The sequence below is a fragment of the Ammodytes marinus genome (genome assembly GCF_949987685.1).
Source record: "Ammodytes marinus genome assembly, chromosome: 12".
NCBI classification, from domain to species: domain Eukaryota; kingdom Metazoa; phylum Chordata; class Actinopteri; order Uranoscopiformes; family Ammodytidae; genus Ammodytes; species Ammodytes marinus.
In genome coordinates, this window is record NC_137216.1 from 819,337 (window position 1) to 838,391 (window position 19,055).

The following is a 19,055-nucleotide window of genomic DNA, read 5'->3' on the forward strand; positions in this document are numbered from 1 at the left end:
TCTATGGTCACATCCGTATTTGTTGCAGATTTCAGTGTGGGGCAGGAACGCGATTTGAGAAGCCTATCCCTCCAGGTGAGGGAAGGGGAGCGGGAGCCTTGTTTGAGACAGTTATTTGTCGTCATAATGACTGATAACGGGGCTGAACCATCAAAGAAAAAAAAGAAAATTCAATGAAGAAATGCTAAAAGGGAGAGTGATAGGCGGGCGGGAGGGCGTTGCCAAGCAACGTATACACAATTTCACGGAGCGAACCTAGACTGCATTGTTTACTCCTAAATGAATGAGCGGTAGCCTACTCAAACAAAGTTTACTTTGCCTCACCAGCATCATCAGATGACCATTATTCATCTGAAATGGTCATTATTTACAACAACATAAACACATTACCACATCGTGATCCATACTAACTGCCGTCTCTCGTTTATTCGCTTTGTGTGAGGACACGGAATCTTTCAGCTCCTTGAGAGGTGACACTGCATCAACTCATTGCAATCAGGTGTGTGTGTAGCACTGACTGGCATTAGTTGATGCTGTGTCACTAACCACTCTCACGGAGCCGAAAAAAGTCCGGTGCCCTCACACTTTCAACACACGGACATGCACTATATTGCTTCCTGATCATTTGAATCTTGCACGCCCGGCACGCGCTAGAAAACAGCTTCACGACAGCTGGCGTCGTAAAAATACTACCGCTTTTGTCCAAAGGGGCCGCCAACGTGCCATTTTACTCGTAGTGGCTTTAACTTACTGATCAATAAGTTTACTTATTTAACGAGTTTCCTCCGTGAGAATGTATCGCTCAGACAATATAGTCAGTTCCGCGGGATTTCAAAATGTGTAGTTTCCTCAAAGGGCAGCGCTCTAAGAGCCGGATTTAAGCTTAAACTCTGGAACAAAAACTGGTCTGAGCAGGTTAGCCGTGTAGCCTCTGTTACCACGTGATCTAGCCAGGTAGAAAGAGAGCCACCTTTCGTGATACTGAAAACTAGGGGTGTACGGTATAAACGGTATAGAAGGTAAACCCGTATGAAGTTGCGCTATGATATGGATTTTGACTCTACTGTGTCACCGGTATAGCAGTTATAAAGCAGTGATGAACGCTGCCACACAATGAATGCAGGTGGCCGCTGCGTCGTCAGCCAGCACATGCCCAATACATCCATGACAATGCTGCTAGATCCCGTGTCATTCACAAAAAAAAATTGTAGTAGTGGAAACTGGTGGATGTATGTTATCGGCTAATATCACTAGTTTTACTTCAGAAGTGTCGGCCAAAACACAGCCAATACACTGCCCAAAATGTCAGAATATGAAGCATGAGACGAGGAGTAAGGATTTATCTGCTGTTTATTTCCTTCTTTCACATGCAAAGCAGCATACAGATCCCGGGAAAAGAACAATAGCAATACGCTCGTGAGACATTAAAGAGCTGCTGCGAATGGCGAATCGCGACCGTTTAATAACGTGCATAAATTATAACTTATTACGGCGATCGGGAAACTCCATGCACTTAGCCTACTCAAACAGGTGATGCAAAACAAACTCAGGGAAAGCACGTTTTAACCGTGGAATGATAGTTTACTGCGGCAACTTGCACGCTCACACAACTGACGGAGAAAGAAAAGGAAACTTCAGTAAACAGACGCTCCGGCTGACTGACAGTTATAATGTCATCCGCACTGAACAACTCACATCTTAAAACACTATAAGAAAATAACAAACACTGTGACCTATAAACTTTGGGGCCTTTTCAACAGAAATGCATTGCATTGCCATTAAAAAAAAAAAAAAGTCTTGCATAAAGAGCGATCAGTTTTTCATACTGCGACCGTTAGCGTGTTGAACACTCGTTTACGCGCGCCTCAAGACGGTCGGGCTCGTTCTCGTCACTCACAGCCAGGTGAGAAATGCTCCTCGCTGTGTACACAGAACAGCATCCGCGAGGGGAAAGCTTCATCCAGTCATGACATAAAGAGCGATCAGTCTGTCAAACTACAAACGTAAGCGAGTGTTGAACAACACTTGTGCGCGCCTAGAGAGGGTCAGGCTCCGCTCCTCACTCACAGCCCGGTGAGAAATGCGTCCTCGCAATGAAGCTTGTCCACTCGCGGAAACTGTTCTGTGTGCGCATGGTTTTCATGTCAGTTTTTATAAAAAATAAACACCACACAAGGAGTTTAAACTGAAATGAAAGTTAAGAGATGATAGAACCAGAAACCGATTGTAAAAGAAAAGGCATGCCACCAGAGCATCATCAGCATTCCTAGTGAGTCATAGTCAAATCAAACTTACTATATAGAGTAATTTTCATACACAAAAAGTCAGCATAGAGTGCTTTACATATAAAAACATATTGACCCCCTCCCATACCCATCCACAGAGCAGAACATTGCAGATTGCACAATGAATGTTGTTTTAAATCCCTAGGAGACCAGGGGCAATCCAGCCGCCACTGCACTTGGAGACCAGGGGCAAGTGCAGTGGCGGCCTCAACGATCTTGGGGCCCGTTTCAAGACCTAGTGTGGGGCCCCCCACTTTTTTAAAATTTTCTTAAAAAATAAATTAAATATTTCTTGTGCATGCGCAAAAAGAAAACAGATTGTAGAATCCAGTTGGTTCGTAGACGGTTTATGAGATGATGGGCCACTGGGTGCAGACTCTTAAAGGGCCCCTCCACTCCTACCTATCCAGTCAGGTACACTGACTTTTCCGCACATATACAATTAATGGTAAAAACTAGGGCTGTCAAGCGATTAACAAAAATTAATCTAATTAATTACAGGCTCTGTGATTAATTAATCTAAATTAATCGCATACTTTTATGACACTTTTATACCTGTTTATAAACAGCTCTATAGCCTGCTACAGTTTGTTTCTCTCCCTCTCTCTCTCTCTCGCTCGCCGTGTCTCGTAACTTCTGTCTCCACAACAGACAGTGCTGCACTGCCACAGATGCCTATGCCGATTCATTCACCATCGTCGTAGCCTACTCATAGGCAAAAATATTGACACACACACACACGGGGCGGGTGTCCGTTTACGCGGGAGACGAGACAGCTAGCAAACAAAATTGAGACACACAGAGGAAGATTGAGAGATACTTTTGAACCTACATTGTTGCACCCACTAAATCAATAATGCACAGACACTGCGGAGAATAAAGTACCGTAGTTTTCGGACTATAAGCCGTGACTTTTTCCCCATTTTTCGACCCTGTTATTACACAGCACAGTATATGTTCTGTAGCTATTATGGATGGGCGTTAGTAATCGAGTACTCCTCGTTTCAAATGCACTCGATTGGTGGATGAGGAAAATCGTTTTTTTTTTTTTTTTATTTTAGTGTCTAGCCTTTAGGCCGGCGGGCCACGGCCGCCCCTATTTTAAAATGTTATATACGTGTACAAAACATTTAACGTTTAAAGTTTAACAAAATTGAATATTTTGATGCAAGTGCAATAAACTGAGCGTTGTGTCAAATATCAACTGCAAATGACTGCCACCTCCGTGCCACCGCGGCGCAGCCTGTGTTCTCCACAGCACCGCGGAGCTGAACACGGTCTCTCCTTTCTTCTCCAGAACAGTTTCAGGAATATAACTGTCCAATTATTTCAAAGCAGATGATAAAGTTACGTTTATAAAAAGGGGAGATGACACTTGTTACTCTCAGTTAGTAATGAGTATACTCCAGGTGAGCATGCAAAGTGCTCTCCGCTTGGAAAGAAAAGAAGAAGCAAGGCTTACTTCAGGCACATTCGATCCGAGACAACAACAGTTAAGAAGTCTTCAATAGGGAATAATATTAAAAAACCGTCCGGTGTAACGTTCCGTTAATGAGGAATTAGTCGCTGTAATTATTCACAGACACGGAGTTAGCATTACGCGGTTGGATATAGGCCTACAACTATCTGCTTTGGTGAGTTATTTATATGTATTTAAATTGTAAGACAATCATTTTATATTATCTGCTGCCCCTCTTATTTTAAATGGTGACTTAGGCTGTTTTTTTTGTTACAACTACAGCCCATGCTTTTTTTCTCCCCATCGCAGACCTACTCGATCGGTTTAAATTGTGGCCCGTCTATTTACACTCAACAAAAATATAAACGCAACACTTTTGTTTTTGCTCCCATTTTTCATGAGATGGACTTAAAGATCTAAAATTCATTCCAGATACACAATTGTTCCATTTCTCTCAAACATTGTTCACAAATCTGTCTAAATGTGTGATAGTGAGCACTTCTGCTTTGCTGAGATAATCCATCCCACCTCACAGGTGTGCCACATCAAGATGCTGATCTGACATCATGATTAGTGCACAGGTGTGCCTTAGACTGTCCACAATAAAAGGCCACCCTGAAATGTGCAGTTTTGTCTCACAGCAAAATGCCACAGATGACACAAGCATTGAGGGAGCGTGCAATTGGCATGCTGACAGCAGGGATGTCAACCAGATCTGTTGCTCGTGCATTGAATGTTCATTTCTCCACCATAAGCTGTCTCCAGCAACTTCGCACAGCCATTGAAGAGGAGTGGACCAACAGTCCACAGGCCACAATTGACAATCTGATAAACTCTATGCGAAGAAGATGTGTTGCACTGCATGAGGCAAATGGTGGTCACACCAGATACTGACTGGTTCTGATTCCCCAGACCCCCAATAAAGCAAAGAAATTCACATTTCAGAGTGGCCTTTTATTGTGGACAGTCTAAGGCACACCTGTGCACTAATCATAATGTCAGATCAGCATCTTGATGTGGCACACCTGTGAGGTGGGATGGATTATCTCAGCAAAGCAGAAGTGCTCACTATCACACATTTAGACAGATTTGTGAACAATGTTTGAGAGAAATGGTACAATTGTGTATCTGGAATGAATTTTAGATCTTTAAGTCCATCTCATGAAAAATGGGAGCAAAAACGAAAGTGTTGCGTTTATATTTTTGTTGAGTGTAATTACTTTCAGTGAGGAAAATGTGTTTTACACTTGTGGAAAAAAATCCTTAATATCATATGGCAACTGTGACTGTTTGACATAAGCATTGAGTGCTTTATTGCGGTCAACCGTTGTTCTGTAGACAGATGCGTTGCGTTCTAAAAATAGAAAAAAGTTTAACGAGGAATCAATTGATCCTCGAGGAATGCAAGCGATCACACGAGTAGCGAAAACACTTGTGCCCATCCCTAGTAGCTACTATTGCACTAAATGGTAACACTTACGTACGTTATGCAAATATGCAACTTGTTTGTTGAAATGTTAATAAATGGGAGCTTCCTCAAGCAGCCATCTCTTTCCCGACAATCCCCTCTCTGCACGAACGCTTACATATGGTAATTAAACATTATAACACCTGCGGTTTATAATCCAGTACGGCTTATAGTGCGGAAAATATGGTAAAATGTCTTCCTACCGTCATGCTTATTTGCCCAAAGCATCCCATAAACCGTCCATAAAGCCCTCGGCCCCGCCCTTTCCCCTGCTTCTCTCTTTACTTTTCTCCCTTTCACCCGTGCGGGCTGTGTATGCAAGCTACAGGTCTAGCTCGGTGCAGCTGCGCACCACTTTTGCACCGGGTCAAAGGGCATTATAGAAGTGCGATTAATCTGCGCTAATTTTTTTAATCGCGTTAATTTTTCTGTGATTAATTAATCGAAATTAACGCGTTAATTTGACAGCCCTAGTAAAAACATATTAAGGAAGTCAGTGTTTCCCACAGGATTTAGGGATACTGTGGAAGGGACTCTGGTCTAGGGTTGCTGAAATTTCCCGAAATGGCCCCTTTTCAAATCCCGGGATTTCAGAGCTCCTCACGGGATTTCCCGGGATTTCCCATTGAAACCATTATTGCCCTTTAATACTACTTTAATGGGACTAAATCAATGCCAATAGATAAATAAATGCAGCAGAACAACGCTATATTACATCACGTTTTATTTCTACTTAAATAACATGAAGAAAAGCCATTCAAATTAGGCAAAATATTTTCCAGAAGTTAAATAGGCCTATTGAAAACGGTGTTTTTATGAAGAAAATACGAAAAATGTTTCACAGAGGTTCAATATCAAAACATGGCCAAAAAACGGTGTTTGGCGAACAAATGTATTTCAAACAATCTATTTTTATTTCTATGAACAAAATCAGTTTAAATTGAATATTTTCCAAAGGATAGGCAAATAACAAAAAATGCACTACCGATTGCTCTTAACGTGTGAAATAAGACATGACAAAACTAACAGCCTATTCAAACTGACACGCTAAGCAAGATTACTTTCCAGCTTTCCTTTCTTTTATTTTCATGAAGTGTGACTTCAAGAAACACTGCTCAGCCTGTTTCTGAGCTTTGTCACGAACTGACCGCACACCGAGAACGCTCTTTCTTCCACGGACGTCGGCTGTATGGTGGAAAGTGCAGAGTAGAGCTGCTGCAGGTGTTTGGGTCGCTCTTTGGTTGCCTCGAAGAGCGCAAACTCGTTTGAAATTATTTTGTGGAGGTCATTCCCATACCTCTGGTCTGGCTCGGGACATTGCATGCAGTCATTAGCCTCGTTCGACTTGGAGCCGTCTTGCTCAGACCTGCGCAACTATGAAGCCCGTCTTGCTGAGCGCACAACAAAAATGCTGCAAAAATGCTGTGCGCTCAGCAAGCCGAGCGTCATAATTGCGCAGGTCTGAGCAAGACGGCGACATCTCTAACGAGGCTAATGACTGCCTGCTGCAGATGTGCAGTAAGGCTCTGGGTCATCGTCTGCTCGCTTGGCTCTGGCTGATACGCATATTCTTGGGTATCATCAGACTCTTCCTCGGACACAGCACTTTCAGTATTGTAGAGGCGCTGGTATTTCGTATGCCTGCCTGTCTAAATAATATTTAAAAAAAAATACATTTCACACAAAATATTGTGTAACCTTTGTTTTATTCATTTTAGCTTATTAAAAAAATATCCCCCCTCAAAAAAAACGAAGAAAAAAACAAAAAAACGGGAGGACGGGTCCCGCGGCCAATTTCCGGTACTCCCGGACTGACTCATTTCACGGGAATCCCGAAATCCCGGGACCCGTCCAGCAACCCTACTCTGGTCCTTGTTGGGGAGTCCGGGGGCATCCCCCCCGGAAGAAAATGTGTGCCTTTTGAATTAAAATGCATCAATCTGTTGCACTTTGAGGGGAAAATTTAGAGGCTATATCAAATCCTGAGATGCAGAAGGAACATTATGTTTCAGATTTTTCTTAATCAGGCAGCACTCTAGGCAGCACTCTTTACTCTGCAACTGTAAAAACAGTACAGTAGATTGGTCTGCAGACTCATGTTCTATGATGGAGAGACTAATTTCCACGATACAGGGAGGTTAGCTACTTTTTATGATCAGCATAAAATTTACACATATAAATCGTATTCCTGTATGTGTGTGGGGGCCCTAAAGGCTCATCATGAAGCCCCTTAGACAGAGCTACTAATGCTGTTTTCTTATGCTTTTGTATTTCTCCCCTACTAGTTGAGGGGCCCATGATGATGATTTCTTTCCTTATATTTAGGCTTATTCCTTTTTGGACCCTGTTATTGACATGAGTGACTGAACTCTTTGACTCTACTATGAGTATCTCTGGCTTAGGGCCCGGTAGCAAGAATGATTTTATCAGAGGGCGGGGCCCCATTCAATTGAATGGGTTGAAACTAGGGGTGTAACGGTACACTAAAGTCACGGTTCGGTACGTACCTCGGTTTTGAAGTCACGGTACGGTTCAGTACGGTACGGTTCATAGTTAAGGGAGAATTAACAGCTTTAGCTGTCAGTAACTAGCTGACAGTATGTAACATACAAATAAAATGCATAACAAATATAAAAATACTGCTGCAATTCTCCAATAAATAAAATACTTATTAAATACTAGTGTAGGTTCAGTATAAACTAAAATTGCAATAAAAAAATATACAGTAGGCTATTAATGGGTCTTTTTGACTTTAAAAAAAGAAAATATTGATGCAGCTCTCTTAACCCATTGATGACTATGGCAATCTAGGATGCATGTCCTTAATGCCTGAGGGTTTTCTGAAAAAATAGTATGAATTGTCAAGTCTACCAAAACCTTAATATCTAAGCCTGCGTAGCACATAGAAACATGAAATAAAATACATTTAAAAGTTAAGGTTCACTGGTTTTATTTAAACATGCTCCCTTAGCGCTTACAGACCAACACATTTAATATTTAAATATTTAAAAATAATGTGCTAAATGAGGTTATATAATCCTGCTTCCTTTTAGCATGGATAGTAGTGACTGAGTGTGCAGTGGAGGGATAAAGATAGACAGATATAGGAAGGAGAAGATCGCTTTATTTTATCATTTAGTTCAGTTATCACTGGCACCATAAATCCGACTTCCCAGTACAACTGGAACGCAGACTGACTCCTGCTGTCGGGAGCCGATCAGCTGGTCCAAACGGCTGTATACCACGGAGATGAAAACGAAACTGAAACTTAACTATCGCCTGGCTGGGCTGTATTTGAGTTGGAGCAGCAAAATATAGCCTAAATTCATAAATATTGTTAATAAATAGATGCAATGTGTTGTGTGATTTTCGTCAGTAGCCTATAGTAGACCTAGATTCTGCGCTCCGAACGCCACTAACTGTTCTGTAATACACTATCGCCCCGTATTTTTTTATTTATTATTTATTTATTTTGGTGCCTTCTAAAATGCATGTTCGACGTGTTGCCGCATAGGCGATCGCAGTGAAACAACCGACATTGTTCCAAACGTCTATCACTGTTTTCATAATTCACCTGGAATCTTAAGTTATCTCTCAAACGGGATTTGAATAACAGGGGGGCGCCTGCAAGCTCCGGTTTCCTGTTGACTTTCGTCATGCAGTTCGCTCTCTGTTCGATAGCACTGTATAACATCTTTATTTGCACTACTGATAGACTGTAAACGAGGGTTACTATAACTGCTAATAGAGATGCAAACGGAAAACTAGAGTGGAGAGCTGTTTATCTCTTGCTCTGACTGCTGCGTGAGAACTCGGCCGCCTGTCAGTGCTCTGGGACGGGGGGAGTGGCCACGGAGTCACCCGCTGCTCGTTTAGAAGTTAAGAGCGATACATGCTTTAGCGACAGCCAGGGTCTCCAAAAGTCGCCAATAACACCAGAAGAAGCGGCTAGATTGGTCGCTTATTTTAAAAAAAGAGTCGCCAGAGGGGTCTGAAAAGTCGCTAAATATAGTGACAAAGTTGCTAAGTTAGCAACACTGCCTGACCCTCATGCTCACCATGGAGATAAGAGACTCTCAATCGCTGGCTGCTACTGCGCACGTGCGAGCCGAGCCGGAGGCTAAATGGTCCAGGGCCACCGTAGGGGGGAACTCCGACGACAAGTTTTAAGTGCCACACAGCAAAACAAGCCTGTACATTCGCCATATAACGCTATGTACGCCACAAACGGACCGCGGTCCACCTCTGTAACACCAAATACGTGCCTGTACCGTCACGGTACGGTACAAATACATGTACCGTTACACCCCTAGTTGAAACATAGCTAAGGCCACTACTGGGCAAGTGTAACACTTTTTGTTTTTTGATTAGTCAAAAACATCTTGAACAATTTGTATAATTTATTCTGTGTTGTGTTATTGTGTTCTACTTGTTAATATAAATTGTATTTATTTTATTAGCAATAAATGTCCTCCTATTAATACAAGAGTATAGGCCTACAGTAATAGCAAGTATTTTACCCCTTCACAAGCATTAATTTAAAGATAAATGAAAATACCGTGATGTAATATCGTTATGCTTCAAATTATACTGTGATATACATTTTAGAGTTTAGACCATACCGTACAGCCCTACTGAAAACTCTGGCTTTAGACTCAACAGACCTCGCTCAGCCCTTAATCTCACTTCGTAGTATACCCCTCAGGCCCCTTCTGAAGTGTTCCATGGCCCATGTAGTCATAGCCTTTAAAAAATCATGTAATTTTTAATGCATACCTGAGGTCTTGGGCATTACTCTATATTTACAAAAAACTATACATTTAACAGTTTAAACAAATACATATGTATTTGTACTGTTATTTATTGAATACATGTTGAAAAAGGATTAGGAGATTATGACTTTCTGTTTTATTAACATTTTACATAACGTCCTGCCTTTTTCGTAATTTGGGTTGTACATAAATCCAAGCACAGGACAAATCATTTTGTTATACACAATTTTGACAGTCTCCATTGCCTTTATATTCTTCTGGTAAGAAACTGACAACATGCCATTAAGTATGGTATTGTACCCAAACTAAATTGAATGTGTCTAATCCTTTGTCAGACTTTAACAATGCAATATCATCACTTGTCCAAGGAATCTTAAAGTTTCAGCATTACTTCTAAATTTGAATAAAACAGCATTTTTCTTAAATTCCCTCATATTTGTTTAAAAAAATAAAGGAGTCTCTGCACCTTGAATAGACTCTGTGGTAAGTATACCTCTGCCATGCTTAGCTCACAGTCTTCCCTCATTCCTATCACAAGAAGCAACACACTTCTACATCTTGATCTTACCATCTACTTGTTTAATTAATTTAATAGGTGTTTGTTGTAATATATTTGAAGAATATGTGTTAATGTGTTTTTTCACCATGTGATGCTGCAACATTTCTTCTACAGTGAGACATGTGTGCAGTTCTCTCAGTACTGTATCCTTTTGTTGTACTAAATATTGACCATTTCTTCCTGGGTCCAATTAGTGTGGAGCCATGATGGAAAGTGAGTTAACAAGTTATTTATTACTGACTAATCTTTCAGCAGTAAAATTAACAACAAACTCATCAGAGGTAGAAGGCAAGCCATACACACTGGCATACTAATTGAACCCACTTTCTCAGGAAAGACATTAGTTGCACTACCCATTCCATTCCCACATTCATCAGACCAACAGATGCGGTTGAAGCCAGCATTACTGACAACTGACCAAAGGAGTGCTTTTTCTGAGCTAAGGGAGGAAGTACGGTTTTATTCTACCTGGGCAGCCTGGTTAACTTATAAGTGCTTTTTATAGCAATTTTTTTTGTGCTAGATCATCATGGTAAGGCTGTACGGCTAACTTTTAATCGCAAACTCTACACAAAACCACAAGTTAAACAATTGCTATAAAAAGCACTTATAAATTAACCAAGATGAATGTGATAATAAGGGAGGTTAGGTTACCCAAGGCAGGGTCGGTCGCTGCCTCATCGTTGATCATTCAAAGTGATTTGGTTAGCACTTAATAGTAATACGCATGCGCAAGCCTGCTCAGTCTCAATCTGCTAGTGCTGAATAGCTGCTCTTCTTGAGTAAACCATTTCACTACATATGACATGGAAAATTAGACCATATGTACAGGTGAAACTCGAAAAATTTGAATATCGTGCAAAAGTTCATTTATTTCAGTAATTCAACTTTATAGGTGAAAATAATATCTTATACAGACTCATTACATACAAAGTGAGATATGTGAAGCCTTTATTTTTTATAATTGTGATTATTATGGTTTACAGTTTATAAAAACCCCAAATTCAAAATCTCAGAAAATTAGAATATTACATAAAATCAATAAAAAAAGGATTTTAAATACAGAAATGTCGGCCCTCTAGAAAGTATAATCATGCATATGTACTAAGTACTTGGTTTGGGCCCCTTTTGCATGAATTATTGCCTAAATGCGGCGTGGCATGGATGCTATCAGCCTGTGGCACTGCTGAGGTGTTATGGAAGCCCAGGTTGCTTTGATGTGGCCTTCAGCTCGTCTTTATTGTTGGGTCTGGTGTGTATCATCTTCCTCTTGACAATAGTCCATAGTTTCTCTATGGAGTTCAGGTTAGGAGAGTTGTCTGGCCATTCATGCAGAGTAATACCATGGTCAGTCAACCAGTTACCAGTGGTTTATGGTACCGTGGGCAGGTGCCAAGTCTAGCTGGAAATGGAAATTGTCATCTCCATAAAGCTTGTCAACAGACAGAAGCATGAAGTGCTCTAAAATCTTCTGGTAGATGGCTGTGGTGACTTTGGACTTGATAACACAGTGGACCAACAGCAGCAGATGACATGATACCTCAAATCATCACTCATCCAAATTAAATGTTGCGTTTAATTTGGAAATCAAGGTTCCACAGTCTAGAGGAAGAGTGGAGGGGCACAAAATCCAAGTTGCTTGAAGACCACTGTCAAGTTTCAACAGTCAGTGATGATTTGAGGCACCATGTCATCTGATGGTGTTGGTCCACTGTGTTATCAAGTCCAAAGTCACCGCAGCTGTCTACCAGGAGATTTTTGAGCACTTCATGCTTCTGTCTGTTGACAAGCTTTATGGAGATGCTGAATTACTTTTTCCAGCAAGACTTGACACCTGTCCAGAGTGCCAAAACCACAAGTAACTGGTTGACTGACCATGGTATTACTGTGTTGATTGGCCAGACAACTCTCCTGACCTGAACCCAATAGAGAAACTATGGACTATTGTCAAGAGGAAGATGATACACACCAGACCCAACAATACAGACTAGCTGAAGGCCACATCAAAGCAACCTAGGCTTCCATAACACCTCAGCAGTGCCACATACTGATAGCATCCATGCCACACCGCATTTAGGCAATAATTTGTGCAAAAGGGGCCCAAACCAAGTACTAAGTACATATGCATGATTATGCTTTATAGAGGGCCGACATTTCTGTATTTAAAATCCTTTTTTTATTGATTTTATGTAATATTCTAATTTTCTGAGATTTTGAATTTGGGGTTTTTATAAACTGTAAGCCATAATAATCACAATTATAAAAAATAAAGGCTTCACATATCTCACTTTGTATGTAATGAGTCTGTATAAGATATTATTTTCACCTATAAAGTTGAATTACTGAAATAAATGAACTTTTGCACAATATTCTAATTTTTCGAGTTTCACCTGTATGTGGAAAATGTCTTGGTTGCACTGGTGATTGACTCTTTTCTGACACTATGTTGGCAAAATTTGCTAAGCTCCGATGGTACAGAATCTCTATACTTATATTATTGAGTTAGATTTTGACGGGCCATATTATCTATTCATCTCATTTTGATGACTTGTTATCATTAATGACATCATCATTATTAATCTTCCTTTCATTGTTTCTGAAAATTGTCTTTCATAAGTGTGTGATCAATGAAGAGTGCTATTTATCCTGTTTAAGCACTCAGTGCTACACATGTTATTTGCTCGGAGCTTGTTCCTTAACCCTCCTGTGTGAAGATCCAGTAGTGTGCATCCCCTCCAGTTTCTTTATTGGAGAGAATGGGACTCTGCTGGAGGTCATTGCTGGAAGTGTGTCTGCTGAAGAACTGATGAAAAGAATCAACACAGTTACGCAGGTATGGGCGCTAAGGTTGCATTATAAAACATGCAATCTTCATTCACATCTCTACTGCTCTTTTTAAAACCTTCCACGTGTTTTCACAGTATCCTACAGTAAATTGGAGAATTACATGCATGTTTTTAGCAATGCTAAAGTGTCCACAATTCATGGTGGATATTCACTCTGCCCAGACTATAGGGATGTTCACGCTAAACCGTTTAACCTTTAACCGATAAGAAGACCTTTAACTGTTTCAAAAGGCCAAACACAATTCATTTTTTTAATTTTTTTTTAATATAAATCTTTTTATTGAAGAATTAAGGATGTGACATTTTACAGGAAGTAAAACAGTAGTTCATTTACATGTTATCTTAACCAAATAAAACCTTATACAAACAACGGTTTAAGGATCTACACACTTAAAACAAGCACACATCTGCATGCCAACATTTCTACACCAATTGGTTAACAAGGCTTTAAACTCACAGTTTCACAAATGTCAATGAGGCTACTCAGTTTCCACTACATTAGGGTAGATGACCATTGATTTAAATAAACATACATAGAAAAAAGAAAAAAGAGAGAAGTAAAAAATAAAACAAAAAAGTGTCTCATAGCAATTGTACTCTCCCTGCAATAGTTAGAGGTAGACTGCTCCACTTTTGAACACCAGCTCTCTTCATTTAGTTAATTAGGGGTGTAAAATTAGTTCCAAGAAGAGAGGTGAAGGAACGCATAATGTTTATTCCAAAACATTTGAAACCAGAATGTGTGAAGTGGAAGAGGAATGATTTTTGTTTAATTTGCATTGCCATCTCATTAATGGGGAAGTATTCGATTTTCTGATAATAATGTTTGTAGCCAGAAAAAGACCCCAAATTGTTCAATAGTGTTACAATTACGGGTGTGCTAGTTTCTGGATTGCTTACATAGATCAAGAGATCGTCTGCATACAGAGAGACGCGATGTTCTTCACTCCCACGGCCCACCCCCATAACAACAACGACAACCAGTCCAATCGAGAGAGGCTCAATTGCCACTGCAAACAGGAGCGGGGATAAAGGACATCCTTGGCATGTCCCACGTGACAGGGGGAAACATTTGGAATGAGATTGATTAGTTTGAGTACATGCTTGTGGGGACGAATAGAGCAGATGGATCCATCCAAAATTTCCCATTTTAAAGTAGCAAAACATTAAGTCTCCAGAAGGATTGCTCTCTAATGTTCAAACTGAAAAAAAATTCTAAGATGAGTGGTGCATGATCTGAAATGATGATGGCCAAATATTCAACAGATTCCACTGCACAGATGAAGAGCTATCTATGAAAAAATAATCTATCCTTGAGAAAGAATGGTGGACATACTGTATATATTTGGAGGTCGGATTTTAAAGCCTCCATGGGTCTATACAGCCATTTAATCTAATAAAATCTAAGAAGACCCTTGACATTACAGATGGTGAGGCAGATTTAGGGCTAGATTTATCGAAAAATGGGTCAATTGTACTATTCAGATCTCCAGCAAGAAATAATCTATGAGTATCTAAATTAGGGAGGGATGATTTATTGTCGAATTCAGCATCGTCCCGGTTAGGGGCAAACACATTTACCAAAATAACAGGTTTTTGAAATAGGAGGCCAGAGACAATGTCATATCGACCATTGGGGTCTCCAATTATAGCAGTTAGTGAGAATTGAGTTTGTTGATTAATCAAAATTGCCACCCCTTGTGATCCATTATTAAATTTGGAAGGGAAGATATGATTGACCCATGCTTACGAAGTCTGGTGTGATTTTATAACCCTAAATGAGTCTCCTGTTAAAATTAAACATACATTTTCAATTGTTTAAAATCCTAGACCGTTTCTTAGGACCGTTAATCCCCTTAACATTCCAGGACACAAACCTAACTGCAGCTCCCCCTATTTGGCTTGTACCACCTGCATTATTTATCATAGTAGACATCCAAAATGGGTATGATTAGCCTGAACCACATGATGTTTAAGTGTTCTGGCACCTGAGCGAGTAGCGATGCACACATCACCAGACAGCTAAATACTTTTCCCACGAAACTTGAGGACAGGATCGATAATGAAAGACGTAAATGATGTCGTCGACATGCACTTGTATGTCCATTTATTGAAGGTTGTTGAACAAGTTGTTTGTAGCAGGTTTAGACAGTGTTGGGAAAGTATTTTTTCTACGTGAACTAGTTCAAAGTTCAGTTCACACACACTTTGAAATTAACTAGTTCAGTTCATAGTTCATAATTCAAAATTCTGAACTAAGTTCACAGTTCAAAAATGAACAAGTTCATAGTTATCTTTTATGTTATAATATGTTGCTGCAGGCTACTATTTTTCTAAATAATTGCCACATACAATATAGAACCACAGACAGAAATTATTTCAATAACATTCAGACACTAGAAGCCAGCTGCAGCTTTTACCCCTACAGTATATTCTCAAAAACATGAGGAAAAAGTTGCTGTTTGAATGGTCTTTTTAATGAGGAATTATTCAAACAAAAACGGTTAAGGTGCAAATGTTTTTCCATTTTTATAATTTTCCAAACCTGGAAACAATTCACATGAAATTGCATTCAAAGAAAGCAATACTGGAAAATTATACCAGGCAGGTTCTACAAACAAATTACAACTTAAAATAGTACCAGAGAGTTCAGTCTTAAATTTGCATAAGTTTTATTCAAATTTCTTGTTTAGCAGTGTCTGTACTTTTTTCCTTGATGGCACATTGTTGGATGGTTGCAACCCCTTAATTAAGTTGATGAAAGCTGGGCTGTCCACTTTTCTCAAAGGCTGCAGGTCTCCGACATATACTGCAAAACCAGGTTGTCCAGCTGCGGCTGGGAGATGGAGACCACGGAGCCAGTAGAGGCTTTGGTCACGTACTATTTCGCTGCGTGACCAAACTCCTCTTCTCCATGTAGAGCAGCTCGTCTGAGGCCGTAGGTCGCTACCGCTGGAGACGGACTGTTGCCAAACACATACATGGACCCGCATCCGGTATTCTACAACCTCGTCCGTATGGTCGTTGTTCCTGAACCATAGGAACCGGAGAAAGTTCCTGTGATCTTCCCTCACGATGAAACTATGAAACATCTGTTAGATGTCGGCGGTGAAGGCAACCTGTTCACATCGAAAACGCATCAGAACTCCCAGCAAACTCTTGTTAAGATCTGGTCCGGTCAACAACACGTCGTTCAGAAACACTCCAAGATGTTTGGCGCTGGAGTCAAACACAACTCTGATTTGACCTGGTTTGTGGGGGTGATACACTCTGAATGTGGGTAGGTACCAACAATCCTCTCCATTAGACAATGGAGTAGCCAGCTCTGCATGATCTTGATCGAAGATACGTTGCATGAAGGTGACAAAATGCTGCTCCATCTCTGGCTTTCTTCCGAGCGTGCGACAAAGAGAGTTGAAACGATTCAGAGCTTGCTCTCTGTTGTTAGTTTATTATACTATCTATGATTGTTAGGCAGACGTGGTCTTGACAGGCGGAACGGAAGTGGGGCTACCCAGCTGTTACCGTCGTCGATGTAGCTCTTTTTATCCATCATCTCGATGAACAGCTTGTCTTCAATAGAGGGAGCAAACTTGTTGTCATCTTCGGTGCGTTGGAATATCTTGCTTCCCAAGGAGTCATCATAACCACATCTCTCTGCTTTGCAAGACAGTGGTGAGCTTGGCGGTTCACAGCGACTTTTGGACCTTTGGGTCTTCACAGTGAGCTTCTCCTTAACTGTGAGATGGTTCGGACAGGGTGAGATGTGTGAATGGCGGCCGTTGTGCAATTTTGTTTGCTATGTGCAGGTACAACGTTTGTGCTAACATGCAGACAGTACAAGGCACAATTAAAGAAAACTTCTACTGTTTTGGTGCAATACTATGCAGACACACTAAATACAAATAATGGACCATACACTTAACATGCAACTTTTTAAAGTTCCTTTTTGGATGGGTGGCTGTTGTGCGATTATTGTGGACAATATGCCTACTGTGAGGTGATAGCCTATAATTTATTAATGGTTATTATAAGCCTACTTGCTTGATTTCTTTTTAAATAGAGAGGTTATTGGTTGTTTTGAAACATATATAATTTAGCTGGTATTGCTAGTTAGTCAAAACTTATACCTTATACCGTCTACTAGGGGTATAACGGTACACTAAAGTCACGGTTCGGTACGTACCTCGGTTTTGAAGTCACGGTACGGTACAGTACGGTATGGTTCATAGTTAACGGAGAATGAACAGCTTTAGCTGTCAGTAACTAGCTGACAGTATGTAGCTTACAAATAAAATGCATAGCAAATATAAAAATACTGCTGTAATTCTCCAATAAATAAAAAACTTATTAAATACTAGTGTAGGTGCAGCATTAACTAAAATTGCAATGAAAAAATATAGTGTTAATGCTGACCTCCGCTCTCTGACCATGGTGCTGAAACACCGTTTCTCTACAATATGCATTGTGAACGTGAGATGAAGGCCAATAGGTTGCATTTTAGTGCTTAGTGTGAGAGAGGAGAGAAAGAGAGTGAGAGAGATTTAGAAACTCCAGGGATTGTGTATGTAGTCGGAATATAGGACCGTCGGTCTTATGCAGGGTTTTTCCTGCATAGAGAAAGTTTTGGCGCGCGCCAAAGCGGATTTATCCAGCGGCAAAGGAAAATCAGGAGCGCCAAAATGATAAAGATTGAGAATAAATATAGCTATTTAAAACCTCTCCAAATTCAGCCCAATTTAAGTCATCCTTCTTGAGGGGCTGGGAATCTGGCAACACATGCCACCACAGCGTCGCACCGCCGCTGCGTCGTCAAAATGCGAAACACCGCGGAAAAAAACAAAAACAAATGAATGCAGCAGCACTTACTCAGACCATGGACCTAGCCTCAGGCTATACCCTCTTCTTCGTATGATTGTTACCTACCTCAGATTGTGTTTGTGTTAATAAGTATGTCAACACATCTTCTGGACTCTGTTGTTAACAGTAGGCCCTACACTGCAGTTTAGAATGGTCTCCTTGAGGGTTTTACTAGTTTAAGTTGTAGGCTAATTTGGTTGTAGAACCTGCCTGGTATATTTTTCCAGTATTGCTTTCTTTGAATGACATTTCATGTGAATTGTTTCCAGGTTTGGAAAATTATAAAAATGGAAAAACATTTGCACCTTAACCGTTTTTGTTTGAATAATTCTTCATTAAAAGATCATTCAAACAACAACTTTTTCCTCATGTTTTTGAGAATATACTGTAGGGGTAAAAGCTGCAGCTGGCTTCTAGTGTGGACTGAATGTTATTGAAATAATTTCTGTCTGTGGTTCTATTTACAGTTATAGAATTAGAAAAATAATAGCCTGCAGCAACATATTTAAAAAAAAGAACTATGAACTAGTTCATTTTTGAACTGTGAACTTAGTTCATAATTTTGAATTATGAACTATGAACTGAACTAGTTCATTTTATAGGGTGTGAACTGAACTTTGAACTAGTTCACGTAGAAAAAGAACTTTCCCAACACTGTTTAAATGCACCGAACCCTTTCAGCCGAGCCGTGCGCTCGCTCGGCCCCTCCCTCACCTGATAGTTGAGCTATCGGCTGGTCCAGAGTAGGCTACGAGGGAGGTGTTGTGCATTGCCGGGTGTTTTGAAAAACTTCTAGATGACGAGAA

The 19,055-nt window shown here is 40.4% G+C and overlaps 1 protein-coding gene across 2 annotated transcripts in view; it reads left to right on the forward strand.

The window, feature by feature from the left end:
- ubxn4 (UBX domain protein 4) overlaps nucleotides 1–19,055 on the forward strand; it is a 94,606-nt gene that overhangs the window by 21,828 nt on the left and 53,723 nt on the right. For both annotated transcript variants that reach the window (XM_080037465.1, XM_080037466.1), the window contains exons 3-4: nucleotides 10,658–10,686; nucleotides 13,258–13,376. In XM_080037465.1, coding sequence (XP_079893591.1) covers nucleotides 10,658–10,686; nucleotides 13,258–13,376 — 148 coding nt within the window. The remainder of the gene's footprint in view (nucleotides 1–10,657; nucleotides 10,687–13,257; nucleotides 13,377–19,055) is intronic.